A 25,700-nucleotide genomic window follows, 5' to 3' on the forward strand; every position below is an offset into this window, starting at 1 on the left:
GGGGAGGGAGGTTGGAGAGGAGAGGGGCAAGAAAGAGAGATGGGGAAGGAAGCGAGGCCAGAGGAGAGGGAGGCTGGAGAGGGGGCAAGAAAGATGAGGACGGTGGGGGGGAGTGGGGGGGAAGCGAGGCCAGAGGGGAGGGAGACTGGAGAGGAGAGGGGCAAGAAAGAGATGGTGAGAGGGGGCGGGGCCTGAGGGAAGGGAGGCTGAAGAGGAGGGAGGCAAGAAAGACGTGGAGGGCAGCGAGGGAAGTGAGGCCCGAGGAGAGGGAGGCTGGAGAGGGGGCAAGAAAGATGAGGAGGTTGGGGGGGGGGGGTAGCGAGGCCACGAACTGTGAGGCATCCAGACTGTCCTGAAGGAAATAAGGTGCGAGGTCGGGGTTAGGCCAGAAAGAGTTGAGAAGGGAGGATGGAGAGGGGGGTGGGGGGGAGTAGATGAATGTGTGGCGGTGGGGACGGAAAAAGAGCTAGAAGCGAGCAGGGAGAGAATAAAAGAGGTGTGGAGAAGAGAAGAGTTTTACGCAGGTAGAAGGACGCTGCAAGGCGAGAAAAGAACATCGGAAGATGAGAAAGTGAGGTGGGGGAGAATAGAAGGAGAGGAGGACGGATAAGCAGAGGGAGAGAAAATAAGGACAATGAGGCAAGAGTGGAGAAGATAACGAGATAGAGATGAGACGACGGCGGTGGAGATGAAAACAATGAGATAAGGATGAGAAGATGAGACGGGGGTTGGAGAAGTGGAGGGCGTGGGGAGCGGGAGAAGGGTGGCGGAGTGAGCATAGGAAAAGGGAGAGAAAAGGCTTCCGAGGGAATAGTGGAGGTGAGAAGAGGAAGGCCGTGAGGCGCAGAGGGAAGAGGTGAAAGAATGAAATGTGGACGCATAGTAAGGGAAGAAAAGAAAGTGAGGGGGGCTCAAGGGTGGGATATTGTAAGAAATGGGTGGCAAAGAGAAGTGATGGGAAGGAAGAAAGTGGATGAGAGAACATTAAAAGAGAGTGCTGCTCTAGAGTGAACATGAGGAAAGGGAATACAGGGCATGGAAAGGGTGTGTGCACACTTAGAGTGTGCACCTGAAGATGCGTAAAGGTAGTGAGAGGGAGCAAAGGGAGGGCTGGGGAAGTAATGATGTGGAAGGCTAAGATGGGGGTAGAGGAGTAGGTGCAATGGCATGGTATAATAGGGGGAGTGCCGTAGGAGAGAAGGAGCGTGAGAGAGAGGTTAAGAGAGGGACGTGTAGTGGTGTGCATCAGGAGGTACTGGGACAAAAGCAGTTAGAGAACAAGGGAAATGAGACAGACTACGTGTAGAAAGAGACAGCAAAGTGGGGAGGATAGTTATAGGATTAGAGGTGGCGCAGATAGAAATATGGGGAAAGAGGTGAGACGCGGAAGGACTGCATGGTGCACGCGGGAAGGAGGGGAGGAACAAGGGAGGGGAAGGAAGCACACTAGGTGGAAAGGGGGCAGAAGATATAACGAAAAAGGAACAACAACAAGCATTGGAAATGCAATAGGTCTCGCATCGTTAGAGTTAGTGCTTTTAGAATTGTTTATGGTTTTTTTTGTAAATCTTTAGCATTTTTGTTTCCTGTAGCCAATGCTAAAGAATTACAAATAAAAAAAGCCATAAACATTTCTAACAGCTCTAACTCAAATGCTCCGAGACCTATTGCACTGTGGGAGGGTGAGGGGTTGAGGGTGAGTGAGGGTGAGGGTGAGGGTGGGTGAGTGAGGGTGAGGGGTTGAGGGTGAGTGAGAGTGAGGGTGAGTGAGGGTGAGGGGTTGAGGGTGAGTGAGAGTGAGGGTGAGTGAGAGTGAGGGTGAGGGGTTGAGGGTGAGGGGTTGAGGGTGAGTGAGAGTGAGGGTGAGAGGGTGAGGGTGGGTGAGGGGTTGATGTTGAGGGTGAGGGGTTGAGGGTGAGTGAGGGTGAGGGTGAGTGAGGGTGAGGGTGAGTGAGGGGTTGAGGGTGAGTGAGGGTGAGGGTGAGTTAGGGTGAGGGGTTGAGGGTGAGGGTGAGTTAGGGTGAGGGGTTGAGGGTGAGTGAGGGTGAGGGGTTGAGGGTGAGTGAGGATGAGTGAGAGTGAGGGTGAGTGAGGGGTTGAGGGCGAGGGGTTGAGGTTGAGGGGTTGAGGGTGAGGGGTTGAGGGTGAGGGGTTGAGGGTGAGTGAGGGCGAGGGGTTGAGGGCGAGGGGTTGAGGGTGAGTGAGGGTGAGGGGTTGAGGGTGAGTGAGGGTGAGGGTGAGTGAGGGTGAGTGAGGGTGAGGGGTTGAGGGTGAGTGAGGGTGAGGGTGAGTGAGGTGAGGGTGAGTGAGGTGAGGGTGAGTGAGGTGAGGGTGAGGGGTTGAGGGTGAGTGAGGGTGAGGGGTTGAGGGTGAGTGAGGGTGAGGGTGAGGGGTTGAGGGTGAGGGTGAGTGAGGGTGAGGGGTTGAGGGTGAGGGGTTGAGGGTGAGGGGTTGAGGGTGAGTGAGAGAGGGTGAGTGAGTGAGGGTGAGGGGTTGATGTTGAGGGTGAGGGGTTGAGGGTGGGTGAGGGTGAGGGGTTGAGGGTGAGTGAGGGTGACGGTGAGTGAGGGTGAGGGTGAGTGAGGGTGAGGGGTTGAGGGTGGTGAGGGTGAGTGAGGGTGAGTGAGGGTGAGGGGTTGAGGGTGAGTGAGGGTGAGGGGTTGAGGGTGAGTGAGGGTGAGTGAGGGTGAGGGGTTGAGGGTGAGTGATTATAAAGTAAGCCCCTTAAACGAGAGTGTTGGTCTCTTATTATGGTATATTGGTAATTCAAAACATAAATCAGTGGTGACCTGTGGCTGCAGGGTGTAATAGGGCGCATTGATGTGAGTTCGCAAACATTTAGTATAACATTCCATGAGACTCCGAAGGAGTCATAATCCCAAAATGAGAATAACGGTAAGCTTGGTTTTGTTATCTAACAAAGGCCGCACCAAGAGGAGGAAAAAGGCGGAAGTCCCGTGATTTAGCGGATAGGATGGGAAGGGAAGTCTGAAAAACAGAGCTCCCGCTGTGTGCAGAACACCGCTCTGCACGAGTAAAAACTCAGTCCCAGAAGGAAGACAGCGGGTAGAACGTTCGCTGAGGCCCAACAGCTGAGCGCACACTAGGCGGGAGGCCGCCGAACGCTCTGGCAAGAGAGTTCCCGCTGAGAGGAATCACTGTGTGGAGATGTGAGCTGGGGGATGGGGCGGAGCGGGTAAAAAAAAAAAAAAAAAGACGGAGGGAAGGCAGATAAGGGGAGGGGGGAGGAGAAATGCGACACGGCGGGCAGGGGAGGGGGCGGAGCGGGTAAAAAAATAAACAAAGAAGACGGAGGGAAGAGAGAGAAGGGGAGGGGGGAGGAGAAATGCGACACGGCGGGCAGGGGAGGGGGCGGAGCGGGTAAAAAATAAACAAAGAAGACGGAGGGAAGAGAGAGAAGGGGAGGGGGGAGGAGAAATGCGACACGGCGGGCAGGGGAGGGGGCGGAGCGGGTAAAAAATAAACAAAGAAGACGGAGGGAAGAGAGAGAAGGGGAGGGGGGAGGAGAAATGCGACACGGCGGGCAGGGGAGGGGGCGGAGCGGGTAAAACAAGACGGAGTGAAGAGAGATAAGGGGAGGGAGTGAACTGATGTGCACGCGCTTTTAAGCTCAATGCGCATGCGCATTGAGCTTAAAAGTCACGGGCACTGCAAGGAATCGCCACGATTCCTTGCAAGTTGGTTCAAGAGTGGATAAGCCCCCATAGTCTCGCAAGCTCGATGGGCATGCGCATCGACAGGCGAGACCTAAAAACGGAGGTTGGATGGGCAAAGGAAGAAAGAGGCGACACGCAAACTGGTATAAATAAAACTAACAAGCATTACAACGCAATGGTCTCGGCTTTGTTAAAGTTAGAGCTATTGGCATCAATAAGAAATAAATGGTATTGTCATTTACAATGGAGTGAATTATAGTGGAGTGGTGTGGCTCACTGGTTAGAGGCGGCAGACCCGTAAGCAGAGAACGGCCCGGGACCAGGGTTCAATTCCCGATGCGGCAGGTTCGTGGACCAGGGTCAAACGGACTCGATAATTCTCGCCTCTGTGCCTACTCTAACCAGGGAACACACTCGGCAACTCTGGGCATTAAGCTTGCCTCATCTCTACAACGCCCCCCCACAGACGCCGGGTTTCACCTTGGAGATACCGAGAAAGGGACCATCTCACAGGGAAAACCAAACCAGGACGGGTTCCCCAGCGGTCTTCAGCGCCAGGATACTCCTTGGAGTCACAGTGCGATTTACAAGTACACCCACATTTACATTTACAATGGCAATAGGTGAGCGCCACACTCAGACAGTCACATACACAGAGCCACACACACCCACAGACAGAGCCACACACACGAGCCACACACACAACGAGCCACAGACAGAGCCACACACAGACACCCACAGAGCCACACACACACAGAGCCACACACACAGAGCCACACACAGACAGAGCCACACACAGACAGAGCCACACACAGACAGAGCCACACACAGACAGAGCCACACACAGACAGAGCCACACACAGACAGAGACACAGACAGAGCCACACACAGACAGAGCCACACACAGACCGAGCCACACACAGACCGAGCCACACACAGACCGAGCCACACACAGACCGAGCCACACACAGACCGAGCCACACACAGACCGAGCCACACACAGACCGAGCCACACACAGACCGAGCCACACACAGACCGAGCCACACACAGAGCCACACACACACACACAGAGCCACACACACACAGAGCACACACAGAGCCACACACAGAGCCACACACACACAGAGCCACACACACACAGAGCCACACACACACAGAGCCACACACACAGCTACACACACAGTCACACACAGAGCCACACAGACAGACAGAGCCACACAGACAGACAGAGCCACACAGACAGACAGAGCCACACAGACAGACAGAGCCACACAGACAGACAGAGCCACACAGACAGAGCCACAGAGCCACACACAGACACAGACTGAGCCACACAGACAGAGCTACACAGATAGGAGCTACACAGACAGACAGAGCCACACACAGACAGAGCGACACCACACACAGACAGAGCCACACTGTTGGACCTGGCCTCGTGGCGTGGTTCCCCCCGCTACTCAGCTCCCAGTTAGCCCAGCTCCGTACTTAGAAACCCCTAGCTGCCCTGCCCATGTCCGACCAAACACCCACGGACCTTCCCAGCCCGCGCGCCCCAAACCCGCAAGGCCCCATAGGCCCACCGGCAGCCATTTTCCCTTCCCAAGATCCCTGACTCCGTGTGCCTAGCATGACCCCAGCCCCAGCACAGCTTAGGCTCCAGACGCGCCAGCCCCCGTTGGGAGGGTGAGGGCTACCCTAGTGAGAGAAGACAAGGAGTTTCGATGGCATCTCTGGCCTCCCCTGAGAGACTGGTTTCTGTCACACCTCTGGTCTTCCCCTGGGGGCCAGTTTCGATTGCACCTCTGGCCTCCCCGAGTGCTGGCTCTAGACCTGCTGGGCGTCTGGGAATTCCCAGACGCATCCTCAAAGGGATCAAAGGACCAACCGCCGGACCTCACCCACGGGCCGCCCCCAAAGCCTCGGACCTCCACCTGCGAGGGTCCGGACATCAAAGGGCCACTGGACTATATCTAGGCCCGCCCCTGAACTAGCGGGCAGTTGTATCTTGGACAAGGAAGCCCTGCTGATCTGATCGCGGCTGAACTGAACTTGGTAACTCTTCGAGCCCTGCCGACGCTGTCACGGCTCATCCTCGGAACTGAAACATCGGAGCCCTGCTGACCTCGTCACAGCGCAAGCTTGAACCCTGAAGATCTGCATCGAACATTCTGAGCCCTGCTGACGTGGTTGCGGCTCCTCACGAACTAACCTCCGGATCGAGCCCTGCTGACTTCGTCGCGGCTCGAGGAGGACTCTAGTCCGGCTGGACTATCGACACTACCAACACAAATAGAGTCATCCTCAAGTGAGTAAGACCTCCAATGAGACTACCCTCTTCCGTAACCCCCCGGCTCGAGGATTGAGAGCTGTGCGCAGGGTACGCTACGTACTGGCCAAAGAGACTAAGACTGTCCCGCTACCCCTTCCCTGAAACCTTGAGACTTTGGCGATCCCTTGATCGTGTGTACATAAGAGTGCTAATTCTTTTACCTGATTATAAAGAAATTTATATCGGAAACCCACGGTGTGGTGTCTGTTCATAAGTGTGGTGTGGTCCTCGTGTGTACGATTCAATACTTGAGGTCTCCCCTTGTAGGGATCTCTCGTTAAGGCTCGGCATTATTGGTGGGAGAGGTGGGTCACGAAGGAGTCAGGTAGACATAACCTGGCCTCTGGGACTGCCCCTTCTAATATTAGTGGCAAGCGACGGGATAAGAACCTACGCCTAAGAATCGTACAGTAAAGCGACTGACACACCACCCGAACAAGAACAACCATGAGTATCACCGAAACCAGCGAAAAAAACGCATTTCAGAAAGAACACCTGGAAGACTATACCCACAAAGAATTAAAACAATTCTGTAAAGATTTCCACATCGCTACCACTGGGTTGAGCACCAAAGACGACTTCCAGAAAGCCCTGACGGCCTGGGTAGAAGCCGGGGCCCCCCTCCCCACGACAGACAGGAATGGTGGGGAGGAGGAGCCACCGACCGAAACTGACGGCCTGAGAGAAGAGGGATCCAACGCCCTACTGCGGAATGCCAGCACGGAAAGAGGTCTGTCGTTAGAAGAAATGGCAGACCGGGAGCGTAACCGAAACCACGAGCTAGAACTGGCCCGACTCAAAATCGAAGGAGAAATAAAGCTGTTGGAAAAGAAACTAGCCGTAGAGCAATTACGGCTGCAAGGAGAATTGGAAGATAAGAAGCTCCTGCGGGAGCACGAAGGGAAGAAACTCCAACTCTAACACAAACGCAGCTTGAAAGAACTCGAAATTAAAGCCCGGAACGAGGAAACCCGACCCCTGGGGGAACAGAGACCCTGGTCCCCCGGTCGAACCAAAAGTACACATCCCCAAGGATGCAGTGAAAGAAGATTATAAAAATGACCACATCCAGCAGTGGTTCAAAGCGTACGAGGTCGCCATGACCGCCCACCGAGTACCTGAGAAGGATTGGGGGGCCAGATTATGTGGCCGCTTCCTCAGCGAGGGAAGAGAAACCCTGCTGGATCTACCATCCCCCGTCATGAACTCCTACACCCATATGAAGGACGCCCTCATGGCTCGGTATGGGCTCACCCCGAAGATGTACCGGCAGAGATTTAGAGACTGCAAAAAAGATCTCCGGCACCACATGGATAGAATATGTGAATTTCTACAGCCGGGCCTTGGAAGGGTGGATCAAGGGCAGCAAGGTGACCACCTTCGAAGGACTTGTAGACCTCATCGCCTATGAGCACCTGTCCAACAATTGCTTTGTGGAACTGAGGCAGCACCTTCTGGATAGCAAGTTGGCCGACCGCCGGAAGTTGGCTGTCGAGGCTGATCGATGGGTGAACACCTGAGTCCCACGAGGTCCCTTGGGAGACTATAGCCGCAATGAACATGGATCTCCACGTCAGAGGGGCGCAGGGAATCAGAGTAGACAGAGGGGTTCCCAGGCAGGTCCTCCCAGCAGCCCCCCTAGGAACCAGCCAGGGACCCCCCGCCAGACGCAAAGGCCAGATTCCCTCCCGTTAGACCAGGACCCAGAATAAGCACAGCCTACTACCGATGTAATCAAACAGTGCACTATGCCAATGTCCCCAACTGCCCCCTGCTCAAGAAAACCCCTGCTGCAAGTCCCCCTGCGTGCCACCTCGCCAACGAAGCCCTAGCAGAAGAAGAGATAGAGGACCCCGAGGGGTGGGAACCAGCAGTCATGACCTTAGTCTCCCTGGGGGATAGAGAAATGTTCCCCGGAACCTTCCGGCCAGATAACACAGAGAAATACCGACAGCAGGTGACTGTCAACGGGCACCGCAGAGGAGCTCTCCGAGATACTGGGGCCAGTATCACTGCTGTGAAGGAGCACCTAGTCACTCCAGACCAAATAGTACCCCATGCCTCCTGCAGAGTGATCTCCGCTGACAACTCCATCCGCACCTGTAGAATAGCTCAGGTCCCATTCGAGAGGGAGGGCGTCTCCGGAGAGTTACGAGTAGCAGTCCGCACCGACATGCCCGTGGACGGTCACCTCGGGAACGATCTGGAGAGCTCCCCCTGGAAGCAAGTAGAGCGAAAGACTCACCTCGAGATGGTGGGCCTACCCGAGTGGGCCTGTGTGACCACCCGATCCAGGACGGCTCGGGTGTCCGCCTCCGAGGAGGTGGTACCCGAGAACTCTTGCCCCGTCTCTGCCGAGACGGAGGGCTGCGAGCAGACAGAAGGCCTGGACCTCCTTCCCGGCGAAAGCAGCGACCCCAACCCAGGTCCCCTGGACCAAGCTGGTGTGCCAGCCACGAGCACGGACGATCTCCCTGAGTTGGCCCAGTGGCGCCAGGAGGGGGGGCCCTCTCGAGAGGAGTTCTGCCTGGAGCCGACCTCATGTCCCTGTCTAGTGGGGCCGCGGTAGCAGGCCGCCGCCCAGGCCGCTGGTGACCAGTCCGGCTCCCACCGCGTTTATTGGGAAAATGGCCTGTTATATAGCGAGCAAAAGTCCGCCGAACTAGGGTCAGCCCGAGTGCTTGTGGCACCCCTACGTTTCCGCGGCTTTCTACTGACCCTGGCCCACGATGTGCGCTTGGTGGGACACTTGGGTCAAGACAAACCGTACCACTGTTTGGTCACCCATTTCTACTGGCCTCACATGCGGGCTGATGTGGAGGCCCACTGCCAGTCCTGCCCCACGTGTCAGGCCAGCGGCAAGAGCGGAGGAAGGCGCAAGGCCGCCCTCCAACCCTTCCCCGTGGTCAGTACCCCCTTTGAGCGGGTGGGAATCGATATCGTGGGGCCTCTTGACCCCCAAACATCCTTAGGACACCGGTTCATTCTGGTCCTGGTGGACCACGCCACCTGATATCCCGAGGCCATCCCCCTCCGAACGGTGACGGCCCCTGTAGTGGGGCAGCCCTCATGGGGATCTTCTCCCGGTGGGATTCCGGCGAGAAGTAGTGAGCGACAGAGGAACGAACTTCATCTCGAGGTATATGAAGTTTCTCGGGCAACAGTGCGGGGTGATGTACAAGTTCACCACCCCGTACCACCCCCAAGGTAACGGCCTGGTCGAGCGGTTCAACCGCACCCTAAAGGGGATGATCATGGGTCTCGAGGAATCGCTGAGGCGCAAGTGGGACGTCCTCCTCCCCTGCCTCCTGTTCGCGTACCGCAAAGTCCCCCAGAATTTCCTGGGGTTTAGCCCCTTTGAGCTGCTCTACGGGCACCCCATCCGAGGACCTCTCAGCCTGGTCAAGGAAGGGTGGGAGATGACCTCCATGGAGCCCCCCCTAGATGTGTTTCGATACATTCTGGCTCTTCGAAACCAGACTCGGAAGTTCCGAGAGCTGGCCGAGGCAAACCTCGAGGCCAGTCAAGAAGAAATGAAAAGGTGGTATGACCAGAATGCCACTCTGGTCGAGTTTCAGCCCAGACAACAGGTCTGGGTGATGGCCCCTGTGGAACCCTGTGCCCTGCAGGACAAGTGGACAGGTCCCTTCAAAGTGGTGGAACGAAAGAGTCAGGTTACCTACCTCGTTGACGTACAGTCCCCGAGGAACCCCTTGCGGGTTCTTCATGTGAACCGCCCGAAACCCCACTTCGTGCGGTCCGAGTTGAGTTTACTCCTCGCCACCGACGATGGGGCAGAAGAGACGGATCCTCTTCCCGATCTCTTGTGTGCGAAGGAAAAAGACGGCTCCGTAGATGGAGTGAGTCTCACCCCCTCCCTTACCCCCGAGCAGCACGAGGACTGTCGCCAGTTATTGGGACAGTTCTCTGACCTTTTCTCCCTCGTCCCCGGAGTCACCAGTTGGTGCGTCCACGATGTGGACATCAGGGACAGCCCTCAGGTACGGCACAGGGCCTACCGCGTCCCCAACCGAGTGCGAGCCTGCATCAAGGCCGAAGTCTCCAAAATGCTAGCCCTGGGAGTGGTCGAAGCCTGTGACAGCCCAGGGGCCAGCCCCGTGGTGCTGGTTCCCAAGGCCGCCGCCCCTGGCGCTGTCCCTGAGCTGAGGTTCTGTGTGGACTATCGAGGGCTCAACGCAGTCACCAGAACAGACGCTCACCCCATTCCCAGAGCAGACGAGCTCATTGACCGCCTAGGGTCTACTCGATACCTCAGCACCTTGGACCTGACAAGTGGATACTGGCAGATCGCCCTGACAGAAGGAGCCCGAGAGAGATCCGCCTTTTCCACCCCGGATGGTCACTACCATTTCCGGGTGATGCCCTTCGGAATGAAAAACGCCCCCGCAACCTTCCAGAGACTGGTGAACCAGGTACTGGCCGGGTTGGAAGAATTCAGTGCCGCCTATCTGGACGGCATTGCGGTATTCAGCTTCCACTGGACCGAACATCTCCTCCACCTCCGGGAGGTCTTGTTAGCCCTACAGAGGGCGGGTCTCACCATCAAAGCCAGCAAATGTCAAATCGGACAGGGGTCCGTGGTCTACCTGGGGCACCAGGTCGGCAGCGGCCTCGTAGCACCCCTCCAACCTAAGATCGATGCGATCGTGGCCTGGGAGGCCCCCTCCACCCAAACGGAGGTGCGGGCGTTCCTAGGGCTCACGGGGTACTACCGAAGATTCATAAAGGGGTATGGCAGCATCGTAGTGCCCCTCACCGAGTTGACCTCCAAAAACCAGCCGAAGAAAGTTAGCTGGACCCCCGCCTGCCGAGAGGCGTTCGAAGCATTTAAACACGCCATGTGTACTGCCCCTGTGTTACAGGCCCCCGACTACTCCAAAGAGTTTGTGGTCCAAACGGCCTTTCAGACTGGGGGGGAGGAGGCGTGTTGGACCTGGCCTCGTAGGGTGGTTCCCCCCCCGCTACTCAGCTCCCCGTTATCCCAGCTCCTTACTTAGAAACCCCTAGCTGCCCTGCCCATGTCCGACCAAACGCCCACGGCCCGCATCGGCCTGTCCCCGGCCACCTTCCCAGCCCGCGCGCCCCAAACCCGCAAGGCCCCATAGGCCCACCGGCAGCCATTTTCCCTTCCCGAGATCCCTGACTCCGTGTGCCTAGCATGACCCCAGCCCCAGCGCAGCTTAGGCTCCAGACGCGCCAGCCCCCGTTGGGAGGGTGAGGGCTACCCTAGTGAGAGAAGACAGGGAGTTTTGATGGCACCTCTGGCCTCCCCTGAGAGACTGGTTTCTGTCACACCTCTGGTCTTCCCCTGGGGGCCAGTTTCGATTGCACCTCTGGCCTCCCCGAGTGCTGGCTCCAGACCTGCTGGGCGTCTGGGAATTCCCGGAGGGATCCTCAAAGTGATCAAGGAAGCCCTGCTGATCTGATCGCGGCTGAACTGAACTTGGTAACTCTTCGAGCCCTGCTGACGCTGTCGCGGCTCATCCTCGGAACTGAAACATCGGAGCCCTGCTGATCTCGTCGCGGCTCAAGCTTGAACCCTGAAGATCTGCATTGAGCCCTGCTGACGTGGTCGCGGCTCCTCACGAACTAACCTCCGGCTCGAGCCCTGCTGACTTCGTCGCGGCTCGAGGAGGACTCTAGTCCGGCTGGACTATCGACGCTACCAACACGAATCGAGTCATCCTCAAGTGAGTAAGACCTCCAGTGCGACTACCATCTTCCGTAAACCCCCGGCTCGAGGATTGAGAGCTGTGCGCAGGGTACGCTACGTACTGGCCAAAGAGACTAAGACTGTCCCGCTACCCCTTCCCTGAAACCTTGAGACTTTGGCGATCCATTGATCGTGTGTACATAAGAGTGCTAATTCTTTTACCTTATTATAAAGAAATTGATATGAACAGACACCACACCGTGGGTTTGCGATAAGTGTGGTGTGGTCCTCGTGTGTACGATTCAATACTTGGGGTCTCCCCCTGTGGGGATCTCTCGTTAAGGCTCGGCATTATTGGTGGGAGAGGCGGGTCACGGAGGAGTCGGGTAGACATAACCTGGCCTCTGGGACTACCCCTTCTAACACACAAACACACACACACACACAGCCCCACACACACAGCCCCACACACACAGTCACACACACACAGCCCCACACACACAGCCCCACACACACAGCCCCACACACACAGTCACACACAGACAGACAGAGCTACACAGACAGACAGAGCCACACAGACAGACAGAGCCACACAGACAGACAGAGCCACACAGACAGACAGAGCCACACAGACAGACAGAGCTACACAGACAGACAGAGCTACACAGACAGAGCTACACAGACAGAGCTACACAGACAGAGCTACACAGACAGAGCTACACAGACAGAGCTACACAGACAGAGCTACACAGACAGAGCTACACAGACAGAGCTACACAGACAGAGCTACACAGACAGAGCCACACACACACAAAGACAGAGCCACACACACACACAAAGACAGAGCCACACACACACACACACACACACACACACACACACACACACACACAGACACACAGAGGCACAAGCAGGGAACACACAGAGCCACACACACGGGCCAAGACCTAAAAACACAAGTGGTGTGAATTAGTTGACTTTTACTTGCTTTATTTTGATTTTTCTAAACAAGTGACGTTGTGTTGAATAGGACACACACTCTTGAATTTTTTTTGCAATAGGACAGCAGTGATGCCGCTCCTACGGTTTCCTCCTGTGGTTGTCAGCGAGACGATGTGTGTGAGACGCGACACCACACACCCGGCTTACTACCCATAGACGACCTGGACCCCACCTTGGAGCTCAGGCGCGCACGTGCGTAACAACCCGCCCTCCCCACGCCCACCCAGCCGCTGCATGAATATGTTTGTCCCGTCTCCTCATTGAGAGCGGGTGAGGAGGAAATGCTTTTGTTTTCCGTTAGTTTTCACTCACCCTCGGCCTCCTCTCTGCCCGCCGGGGCCCGCATGGAGCTTCATGGTCCTCCCGGGGTCGGTGTGCTGCACCGGCCGGGGCTCCGCGAGGCAGGAGCGGCGAGAGTCCTCGGCGCCTTGAGGCAGAGGATGAAAGCAGCCCGGGTCCACGGCGGTGCCTCCTGCAGGATTAATACCCCCGGTCTTCACGCCCTCCATTCTTTGTCGTTCAGGGGCTGGGGGACCGGGCAGCCAATCCACAGACACTGCTCGCCGGCTGCGGGGCAGCCTTTCCACTGAAGTCTGGTGGTGGCAGATGGGAGAGGTGTAGTTCAGCTGATATTGTCCTCATGGCTGCTGGCATGGTGAGGGACTCAGCCATAGCAAGGGCAGCAGATGGGGTGGGGAGGGGGCTGCTTAACTCCCAGGGGGCCAGACTGCAAAGTGAGTGCTACAACCCTGGCAGCGATGGGATAATTTCTCTCCCTCTTCTTTCATGACAGATATTCGTTCAGTTTCTGGGCATATACCACCCTCCGGGTCACTGGCCGCGAGCTGCGCTCGTTTTCCTTCATAGGAAGAGGTACTTCTGGGGCGGACATTCAGTATCCGTTTCCTTGATGGCGACGATAACGGGGTGTTGACTGATTTACATGCATCCCATTATTTTCACTAGTATAAGCGGACAAAGGAGCAATAAAGCGACCGCCCTTCAATCACGACGAAAGTCAGGAAAGTATCAAGCCACCAGCCTATGGCCGTTGTTTTATTGTAATTTTAAGTGGACTGCTAATATTTGTGTGCGCCCCAAAGTGCTTTAGGAATTTAGGCACACTTTACGTTCTGGGATTGTCCTTGAACGGAGTCATGGCACTGATTTAGAGTTAGGTGGAAAATCCAAGTTTGCACAGAGATCGGATCTTATAGTTTGGCAATCAACACTGTAGCGGACTCGTCCCAAAGTATGGCAGAGGGAAGGGGGGAGGCGAGAGCGGGATGGAGGAGGGCTGCGGGCAGAGGGAAGGGGGGGGGGTATGAGAGCAGAGCCGAGCAGCTCCAGAAAGAGCCGAAGTATGGCAGGGGGGGGAAGACTGGGGGCAACCAGACCGTCCTATGATCACTCACCTGCTCCCACGACATGGAAACACCACCATGTTTCTCTGAGGTCATGCGGAAATGCCACGGAGAAACGAAGCGTCATTTTGTGATTCGGGGGCGTGGTTTTTGTTCTCTCCTCTTCCCATTGGCTGGAATGTAAAATTCCAGCCAATGGGAAGAGGAGAGAAAGAACCTAAAAAACACACCCCTGAATCCGGGCTTGAACGGAGGGACGCCCCTCTCCTCCAATGGCTGGCCTCTGTTTAGGAAGCCTGCCAATGGAGAAGAGGGGCGGGTTCACGCCCCCATACTGAAAAACAAACTTTCCTGCCAGCGAGACTGCGTATGCAGGCCGAGACCTAAAAAGGAGAAAACAACTATTGGCCACGAAAGTCAAGGCGATCACGATCGCTGTGAAAGCGAAAGTGATCACGATGACGAGCTAAAACATGCTAAGGATGCGTGCGCACGCGCATGTGCTGGTTGCTCATTCTAGCAAGCTGGTTGCCGCTTTGGGAGCACTTCCCAAAGCAGCTACTAAATGAGTCTCCGAGCAGCGAGACCTAAAAAGTGAAGGACTGTCCTCACACACCACCAGGCGTCATGCTTCATCATCGGCAGTACTCGCTCTCCAAAAATTCGGTTTGGTGGAGAGTGGGCCTGCACCTGGAGAGAGGGAGGCACTTCTAAAACTAAGTGGGGGCCCATATAGTGAGTGAGTTTAAAAATCAGTATAATCACAGAAGGAGGGGAGCTTATTGCTCCATCACCGTTCTATGGGATGAAGAGCAGACGCATACAGGATACAGTGAGAGACATACCTTGATAAAAGTGTGACTACCGGGGTCTCTCTCCCTCACTCTCCTCCCATGGGGCGTGTAGGTATCCTGAATAGGGTTTCATTAGGTAGAGTATGACGTAGGTCATCCTACGCAGTGGTGCCATCCTACCAACTTTTGTGGTAAGATAGGAGCCCTTTAATATTTTTTCTTGTCCTGATGAATGCAGCAGACCCCTTTGGCCAGATATGCAGAAACATGTCGACAATGTTTACCACTAAGGTGATGGGGCAATAAGCTCCCCTCGTTCACCGGTCGTGTATTTTTCCCATTGAAAAAAAGAGACTATTCGTCAGTTATATAAATATGGCACAGTGTCTGCTGGTCACTGGGTGAAAAAAGCCTGCTGTTTGTAAATGGGACTCTTTGAAATGGGAGAAAATTTAAATGAAGAGTTAAATTAATCATTAAGGTAACTTCATTTTAATCTTCTCCTATTTAAAAGCATACAGAAGCATCATTTTGTTCTCACTCAATAGTGAATTAATAAGGATATTTATTTAAAGTTCAATGCTTCAGTTCTTCATTTATGACCTTGGTCATAAATCTGACACCAGCACTGTTCATTATCAGGCCCTGCAGTCTGCAGCCTGGATATAATAATGTAAAATAAACACAACCTTACCTTATTTTTCAAAGGAAAATGTGACCCCATGCTTATTTATAATGAACTCAAAGCTGTGAGCTACTCTGAAGGTGTCTGAGAGCTACTGGTAGCTCACGATCGACAGGTTGGAGACATCTGGAAATGTGATTGGGGGGGGGGGGTAAAGTTAAACTAGGGGGCTAAGGCATAAAATGGGAGCTTAGGATCACAGTTGACTTGGGTATGTTTAGGCAACCTTTGGATTTCTGGCTCATGCTTAGGTGAGGCATTTCAGTTTATATTTAGAGTTTAGATACAAGCCGAGTTGTTAGGATCATGAAAGTTGCCAAACGCAGACAAGTCACTCAACTGCAAAAATAAATCTCCGATTGACTACCCACTGACAAGGAGAGGATCATACTAATAGTTTGATGAAATGAAAAAAGAAACTTATATAGCTCTCTAAACCGCAGGTATCAAGGCACTGTGTTTCAGAATTCCCAGACCCCCTTGGGGAAGTCAGACCTAATATGGACAAAAGCCAGGCCTTTAGGTGTTTTCGAAAAGCGGCAAAAGAATCAGCACCTCTTCCTAAAAACAGGGTGGAGTGTGTACGGCGACTGACATGCTGCAGGTACATTACATTTAGTGTTAGTTCAGGACAGGAACCAATAATCATATAGATTTTCCTCTATTCTGACCTTCTACACATATACTTGAATCCATGGGCTGCAGTACTGCCATGCAAAGTGCAGACAATCAAACAGGTCTGCCAGTTTACTTAAATCCTGACCAGCTGCAGAGCTACCTTCCTAGCACAGTACTGAAAAACACACACAACACTCTAATAGGCACCTCAACCTTGACCTATAGCCCTCTATGCCATGGTCGCACTGGGAAGTTAACCGCTGCACAAAGATCATTGCCTGCAACATGCAATACTGTTCCAAATAATGAGAACTAATACAACTTAATCAACTTAAATGGCACTTAAAGCGATGGGATGGGACAAAGAGAAATCCATCTCAATCACAATATGCAGAGCTCCTTCCTCTCCCAGTACTAAGATCCACAGGCTGAATTATCAGTGTTGAGTATCACAAACACCTCATTCATTGAGCTTCAGTGCCAATGAGGACCCTTTGAATTTGAAATATTTTACTGCGTTGAGCAAGAGGTACTGTACTGAGCATAACTCATGGATTCCAATAATGTGAAACCGTTTAGATGATTTACAACAGATAACCCTGTACAACTTCTCCCAACCAAAATATACAGCTTAAAGTTGGAATTCAGGGTGTACAAGACTTATTCTTTGCCATCTAGGTTGAGAAAAGACTTAGGTGAGAGAAATGTAATGTTATGAACATTTTTGCAATTTTTTTTCGGACCTTTACATTTTTCCCATTTAAAAAAAGGTTGTATGTTTGAACAAAATACTTCGACGATGCGCACAATATGACAGGACTTGCGTGTCAGTGAGAGCAGGCTCTGAGGATGTATGAACATATGTGGTATGAATGGGATATATGTGTATGGGTAAATAAGAGCCTCCCACTTGTACTTGTGGCAAAGGACATACCTTTCACCATATGTGGCACCCTCTGAGATGTCATCAGTGATGTCATGAATGATGTCATAGAGCAGGTCACGAGTGATGTAATATGTGAGGTCAAAAGTATTGCATGGTGACGGTGGAAGTTATAGTTAGCCATGTTCTGTGTTTTTTTAGCTCAAAATGTTAATGATGTCACTGACAAAACATTTTTTACCCTACCCAACCACGTCACTGACCATGTCATGAATGATGTAATATGTGACATCATCAGCAGTGGATTGCGGGTGCGCGAAATATAGTTAGTACAACTAACTATATGGGAGCAATTTCAATGGTTTTTTAAATGCTAATTTCTAACTATATAAGGCCTGAAACCTATGGTTTTTCAGTGAATTTCAAAGGTTTTTTATATGCGAATTCCTAACTATATAAGGCCTGAAACCTATGTTTTTTTCTGTGCATTTGCAAGGTTTTTTAAATGCTAATTCTATTAGCGGATAACGTTTAAATATGTTAATATCCTTGTGGGACCACCTGAGCAGCCCTAGCGGGTCAGGGTGTTTCTACCCTGCCCCCTTTTTGCATTCTACACGTTTGTTTTTCTGCTTCTTTTGTGCCTCGGTCTACCTAGCACAAGATGAATGCCAACACTTCCTGGTTAGAAGTGTTGCAGGCCAATGAGCATGCGGCTTTTCTGTGCAAGGCATGCTGATTGGCTGCCACTGTCTGTCAACACTCCAAACCAGGAAGTATTGGCAGCCATCTTGTGCCTCGGTAGAACCAAGGCACAAGAAAGCAGTGAAACAAAGGTGAACAACACGCAAAGGGGGCAGGGTAGAAGCACGCTGACCCCCTAGGCCTGCTCAGGGGGTCCCACAAGCCCCTCCCCCCCCACCTCCCCGGCCCAATAATTTTTTTTCTTCAGAAAATCGCGGGGTACGCGCACTGTACGCGTACGGTGCGCGTACCCCCGCGATTTTCCGAAAATTATTTTTTTTTGGGCCTGGGGGGCCAGACAGTGGCAGCCAATCAGCATGCAGCTCGTACGCGGGAAGGTACAGAGTATGGTAAGCTTACAGTATATATATATATTTTTATCTATATATCTGCAACTAGCACATTTCCACTTTAAATCAATCAATAACTATACACTCATACATGAATTCATGATGTTTTAATGGTATGTAAGAAGGATCAATACACTCATATCAAAACAGAAGTCATGTAGTAGAAACCCATGTACATTTGCAGCTGTTTAAGCTACAGAAGGAAATCTTCTCTTTTTATAAAAACTTTGCAACCTCCTATGCTGCATAGGTGTTGACCTGACCGCATTTACAGTCCTTAAAAAATGAAAAATATATGACTTTTTATCCATATTTAAAAAAAGAAATCACACACACACACACACACACACACACACACACACACCAACAATAAGGGGAAAAGGGGAATAGAGGGTACACTAAGTATGCCTTTGTAAAAGAGGAAAACTGGAAGCCATAATTATCTGCAATAAAATAAACAAAAAGTAGACTAGTAATCTTACATTTTGAGCTCATGAAAATGACCTTACCAGATTCACATTCAAGCTTGGTTTGATTCAAGTTGTTTTCATCGGCCACAAACTGGCATATAGAAAACAAACGACAGCCTCTTTGACATGCATACAACTCTTCTGCCTGAAGAATCAAAAGAAAAAGTATATAGTTAGCAAACTTCTAATTGGGCACTCTAGTCACAATATATCATAACAAGACCCCCTCTCCCTCAATAAAGATTATGGAATTTGAAACTATAAAGTGGACCACTGCTGCCTGCCAGTAGTGAAGCAGGAAATGTGTGCGAGCTGTTTACCAATGTAAATGTGTACATAAAGGTGTACATAATTATAATACAATACTATGCTTCCAAAAGAACCTCACTCATCCAAGAAACATTACACATAATCAGTATAACATATTTTAGATATACAGAAAAAAACTAGAAAAAGTAAATAGAGTGGAGAAAAAGTCTAATCAATTTAAGTATAAACAACATTTATTACAAAAATGTTTGCTTTTGATTTCAACCGTAGAGCACGAAGCCCAAACACTCATTAAAACAGGCAAAACTCAATGTACATAGACAGTTACATAAAATGTGTTATGGAAGAGAGAGCGCGAGCACACACACACACACACACACACACACACAGACACACAGACACTACACACACACTACACACTGCACACTGCATAGAGGAGCAATTATTACCAGTCACAAGATAATGTAGCCAAATCTGTTTACGTGTCAGCCTTCAAATGGATTATTTGTAAAAGGTCATCGACGGGACAGAATAAACATATGTGATAATAAACTACACTGAAACAAACTGTCCAGACATTTACATAACTTCATTTGTCATCCTATGGAACAATTTTATATGTATCACCATGTAGCTCTTCGGGCAACGTGATCAGGATCACCAAGGCAGCTAAACTCATGGAGATGAGAATACATAACTTATTTAGAATGGTCAAATGGAGATTCTCCAGTAACAATCTACAAAATATCTTTTAAATTAATCTGGGCACAAGCTGAAATGCTTTGAGAGAGAAAAATACATCACTGCATAATCCTGTGCAATGAGGAGCATGTTGAAATCTATGCATCTGTGTTGGTTGTCTGAATAGGCCTACACAAAAGCCAACCACATTGGCTTCCTTATGTATGTTACACATTCCAGAGCTCCTTTAAAATTATTAAAATAGTAATTGAACAAAAAGATTTTATGCAACTGGAAGCAAGCCTGAAGTGATACTATCTGGTCATAAGACTAAACAATTGCAAGACCTTTTCTTTGGGTCCTGGAATTGGATGGGTGAATACTATTGATTGCTCCAAAATGGTTACATTGAGGACAGTTTAGCACACTGTACTGATGGAATGAATGAATGTTGTATACTAATGGTGCTATAGTCAAAGTCCATGTTATCCATCATGCTTGCATCCCTGTGCAAGAACCTATGGGATGTTTAAGAAGCTGGGTTATTAGTTGAGGGTGGCAAGTACCCACTTCAAGTAATAATCACAATCCTTGTCAGGGTGAACCCCTACAAGCCTTAATAAACCTAAGCTCACCCCTGTTGTAGCTATGGCAGAGAGCAGATAGCCTTAACTTAAAGGGTATTCGTGAAGTATTTATGCAGTACAAAAACAGTAAGAGTTGAAATGCAAAACAATAAAAGTCCCTAAATTAGAAATATTAGAGTAAAATGTAATAAATAAAATGACAAACATCCAATAACAGGAAGTAGAGATGTGATTTGTTCGACTATAAGTAGCAATAGCGCCAGGAAGTCAAGTGCATATTGATAGTCAACAGTCAATTGGCAACGGATCTAGACAGAATTGGACACGGACCACGATGGACGGCAGGTCTGATAAAGCTATCTGGCTCATCCTGGGCAAAAGATTTCACCTTCTGACTTTAGTCCTGTAAGCCCCAATTCAACATAGGAATACCCTTCTAAAGCCCCCCCATGACCTCGTAGGTGTTACTTTGCCTGCCATCCCATGAGTCTCAGAGTCCAGTCATGATCCAGTTGCCACCGAACAGGAGGTCATGCTTATGACCCTTTGAGTCCATGTCTTTGTGCTGTGTACAAGAAAAAGAGCAGGTCCTGTCCTCTGGGGCTCTTCTCAGGTTGCAGACAGCAGTTGCAGTCCTCTTCTGGTCTTCCTCAGGTCCAGAAAGTGTTCCAAGATGCAACATTTATGCCTGGCATGGGATGGTGGTGGAAATGATTCCTGGAAAGACCTAACCAATGGTGTAAAGGTTAACAGTCTAACCCTACCCACTTTGGGCATTTTCAAGATGGCTGAATTCCTCGGCAACACTAAACTTGGGCTCTGAGGGTTAGGGTGGGTTTGTGGGGAGTGTACTATGGTAATCCCAATGCCCTCTGACATCTAATACTAAAACCAAATGTGATGTTGTCGTGGTTACAGGGCAGGACCTGACTCAAAGACAGACGTCTGGTAGAACGAAAGCTGAGTTTTCAGCAACTAGACAGTAGATATACACAAGCTGTTTTGGCATCCTGCTTCCCTTTTTTGAAGTGTTGCCCAAATAGTATATGTAAACTCAGCAGACCTGTCAAACAGGCTTTTTGACACACTAATGTCAAAAAAGGTGCCCACTAGGATTGTGGCCTGTCTGGTGGCGTTGGGAGCAAGGACCATGTCCAAGTGTCAGCTAACATTTGCCAGTGACAGAGGAGGCCTCTGAAGTGTGCCCCTAAGTGTCAAACAATACAGCAGACCTGTAGTGACTCTTTAGTGTCAAAGGGGATATAATAACCCCACCCTGCATATTAAGTTATGTTCAGATGGGTCATCTTTGCCCATTCAGGCCAGTCTATTGATTGCTCCAGGAAGCAAGGTCAAACTTCATTCACGCCTATTCAAATGCTAATTATTGGCTGGCAAAAGTGAGGGACCAAAATGCAGATTTAGCTTTCAGGGACTTCCATCAGGCAAAGAGACCTTTCTAAAAGGAATCCTTCCAAAATATTTTTTACAAACCTGCCTTCACCTGTAAATTGGGCTGGTAATACATTTTTCAAATAGACAAAAAATCAAATGTGTAGCTGGTTCCTAGCTGTAGATGACATTTATTGTACCTAAATACTTTCCAATGGAACAGCCAACCCTGCTACAGTAAAAATATATTTTAAAGGACTTTTCACTGCATGGACATGCTAAACATTAAATTTGCATTTGCCCTACTTTTAAATACCGGCCTTATGGGCAATGAGGACTATTTAGGGGTGACTTTTTATTGTTTAAAAGGAAGGTTTATGACTGTCAAAAGGAGTTATTTTGACTGGCTGAATTTGCAGCTTTGAAACTGCACAGAAGGAATTACTTTGTTTTAGGGACCAAAGCAGATGAGTCTTGTATGCAGATGGGGAGGAGGAGGTATGGATCAGTTTAAAAAGGTATACCGCGATGCTCCGATAAAATAAACTAGTGATAGATATCACGCATAGGGTGGACTCATAAGACATGGTCAGCAGCACAAACGTGCCGTTTGTTGAGCCATGGTTATGTGTAGGGAAATATCACATAATATGCGTGATAAACGTTTAATAATAAAGCATTCTCAGAATGGTTCCGTATGCTCCGTATGCAAGCAATGCTCTGTTGGGGGATTTTTATGTTAATTACAAAGATCTATGGTATGCTATACGGAAAATAGCGTGCTCGATATGCTGCACTGTGTGAAATGGTGCGGGTGGCTACTCGCAGAGCGTGCAGAGCGATCAAACATCTAAGCGCATGCCATATGGTGGAACGTACCTACTGTGCGTCTTAGGCTGGCGGTGATATCTCCTTCTTATTCTCTGTAAATGTAGTTTTCCTGGATGCAGTGAAACAGGGGATGTTGACACCGGGGTTTAAATACAAAATGGTCCCGCGTTAAAGGGGCTGTGTGTGACGTCGCGATCATGTGATACTGACACAGCCCTCAACATATGATGGTAGTGAAGCGGCTGTGTGTGTCACGTGATGGGGGTGTGTTAAGAAAAAACATCGAGATATAACGAGCAGGAAGTAGATGTAACAATAAAAAGAAGGTCTATGTGGCAAAAATCTTATTGTAACTCAACAATAAAGGATTATATGTGCGATCTTAAATAGGGGGGGAGGAAAAACGCGAGACACGGCCTGGTGGCCGTGAAAGTACGGCCGGCCGGCCGTGGGCAGTGAATATATTAGGAGAGGGGAAATGCCTGAGGCAGAGTGCACGCTGGGGGAAGCTAGTGGGAGAGAGGCTGGTGGCTTTGATGTGCATTGTGCACGCGCTTTTTTCACAGGCACAGCATCAAATCGCCGCCGATGGTTAAGCTCTGGTTAAGCCCCAATATCTCTCGCAAGCTCAATGCGCAAGCGCATTGACAGGCTCAACCTAACAAAAAGAAAACAGATGGTGCTTACACCTTTTTGGGCTTAGGTACAGCTGTTAACACTTCTACACCATTTATGTTCCAGGTGTCAATTTTCTCTTTCATTTGACCCTATAGCCAATGTGAACCAAAAGCGAAGGGTTCTATTCTCTGTTGCCTTTAGATTTACTATGGCATTTTTCTACTTGCACAAGTCCACAATCCACAATGCAAAGAGGTCAGATATAAGGATACAGAGTAATTATCTGGATATATGTCTGCCCCTTGCCTAGTTTTTTGATTGTTAGCCCTTTGTGAGTCATAGGACTTGGTATAAGCAAATGCGGCTGTGATTTGTACAAAAATAGTACTAAAACTTGTTATCACAAAACCCACCATATAAACTGAAACAAGCTTGCACCAAGGTGCAGGAGTTCAATTCAAGGTACCAACAGCAAATTTACAACAAGCATTGTCAAAACCTGCGGGTCTGGCTTTAATGTGCTAAAGTATGCAAACAAAGGGATGCATAAATACGGTTTTCATACTGAATCACATTACTGCCAGGTCTATTACCTTTGACAATACCATGTGTCCCAAGAATTAACAGAATTAACCTGCAATACCATGGACTGTTACTAGGTGCCGCAAGACTACAAAACCACAGATATAACTTATTGATATGGCACATCCAAACGAGACAGTACTTATATTAGCAAGGGTGTATTGATTGTTTCTCTAAACGTACTATATTTGGTATTACCACAATAGTAGGTGCAACCGCACAAAGAGGTCTTGCTTATAACTTAAAGGGCCCTCATGCTTACTTCCGTGAAACCACTCAGGTATCCATCCTTGTACTCAATCACTCATCCACCTTGCACTAAGTAATCCATCCTTACACTCAAACAACTATTCTTACACCTACTAAATTTTGCTACCTCACACACACACACACACACACATACACACAACATACATATATCAGACCTATTGATTTAGCTGTTAATCTATGAGGGACGAGCATGCCTCTAGTAGTGCCTGACTGCTAGTCTGTGACCTTCAGCTTAAAAAGAAAGTGTTCTTTCAATGAATTGTGATGGGGGGAGGGAGCATTGTGTATATAGCTTCTGATTGTATAAGTAATATTAATAGACGGTTCCATGCAATCAGAGACACCATGTTCCAGGGCTGGACTTTTCTTAGGTGCGTTCTTCTACTCCAATTTGTACCACCATGAATCATCCACGAGTTCAATTCTGCAACACATCTGGCCAATCTGGCATGCACTGGTTGTCATGTGGAGCACATTGGCTCCGCCTTCCTAAGTGCATGTGTTTTGCAATTCAGCAAGCTGAAACTCTAAACACACAGCTTTCACTTCACAGGTACCCATCAATCTTCATGCCATTACAACAAAGTACTGAGTGCATATGTGCTTGTAATACTGCAACCTTTTTTAGGTCTCGCCCTGGAATTCGCATCCGAAGGATGCGTCCAGGGTTGGAGACTTATAGTTATCTGACACGGGGGAATGAGGACAAGAAACTGTTACGAGCTTTTGAAGGCAGATTTGGGTGCGCGAACGCACACGTTCCGTCCCGCACCGTGCACATGCACGCGCATATACACAAACAGCAGACAGACACTCGCTCACATACACACCCTCTCCCCCCACAGTCACACGCACAGACTCCAAGACACATACACACACACACATACGCACGCACGCTCACACACATACACAGTCCGCCACCGCCGCACGCGCACACACACATGCCCCGCCCTCGCAGATCATCAACAAGGCGAAGCCACACTCACCGGCTTCCTTGGTGCCGGGGCGGCGGCTCCTTTTATCGGCAGCTGCAGGGCCCGGCAGCAGGACTCTTCCTCCCTCCTTCGGCACCGGGGCGCAGGGTAGGCTCCTGCCTGCTCCGGTGCTCCAAACAGCCGCGGCTCTTCCGTGGGAGGCGGGGTAGGCTCCCGCCCTCCTACTTCCTGTTTCCGGTTGTCCCGCCCGACTTCCTGGTCGCAGGCCGGCGGCGCGAGCTCTGGACGGACTGCAGTGAAAGTGTAGTCGAGTGAACTCAGTATCGTACGTACCCTAACTCCACCAGTTAGCATCACGCCAGCTTCACTTCCAAAGCCCAAGTCCAGGAAGGGCTGTGCAAGCGCTAAGAGTATGGGCAGGGGGTACCTTTAGTATAGTAGTTTGCATAGGTGCTGCTACAAATGAAGCGCTCTGTTGCCCAAAGGCGAGGTCGGCGCCAGATGAGAGATTCGTGATAAATATTATAGTAAGCAGCATCAAGTAATAGGGCAGCGATAATGCTCCCCTCAGAGCAGTAGTGGCTCAGCGAACAATAGGACACAGAGACGAGGGAAGAGAACCCACAGGAAGAGACACCTTCCTTCTGAGGAGAAACGCTCGGGGGAATACCTGTGGGGTAGGTGTCCGGAGTCCAGGCGGAAACGAACTGTATTCAAACAGCTTGTGTTGTTGCGAGCTGGGGTGGGTGGAGGAGGTGGAGACTGGAGCGCATTGAATGAGTTTCAAGGCACTATCTCAGCTAATATTTGTTTAATGTAATAATGTTAATTGTAGGTGTACTCCACTTGCGTCACATTTTATCGTTAGGCGTACACACTCTACTCCTGTTCACCCCCTCACGTCCCCATCCAAACCCCTTCACTGCAAGCACGCTCCGGGTAT

The 25,700-nt window shown here is 50.5% G+C and overlaps 1 protein-coding gene across 1 annotated transcript in view; it reads right to left on the reverse strand.

Moving 5' to 3' along the window:
* The window catches only part of TMEM59 (transmembrane protein 59), a 144,951-nt gene that overhangs the window by 102,161 nt on the left and 17,090 nt on the right, over positions 1-25,700 (reverse strand). Inside the window, exon 2 of the mRNA XM_086952517.1 lies at positions 18,631-18,736. Within this exon, the coding sequence (XP_086808643.1) occupies positions 18,631-18,736 (106 nt within the window). The remainder of the gene's footprint in view (positions 1-18,630; positions 18,737-25,700) is intronic.

The sequence above is a fragment of the Lissotriton vulgaris genome, chromosome 1_1 (assembly GCF_964263255.1).
Source record: "Lissotriton vulgaris chromosome 1_1, aLisVul1.2, whole genome shotgun sequence".
Lineage (NCBI taxonomy): Eukaryota > Metazoa > Chordata > Amphibia > Caudata > Salamandridae > Lissotriton > Lissotriton vulgaris.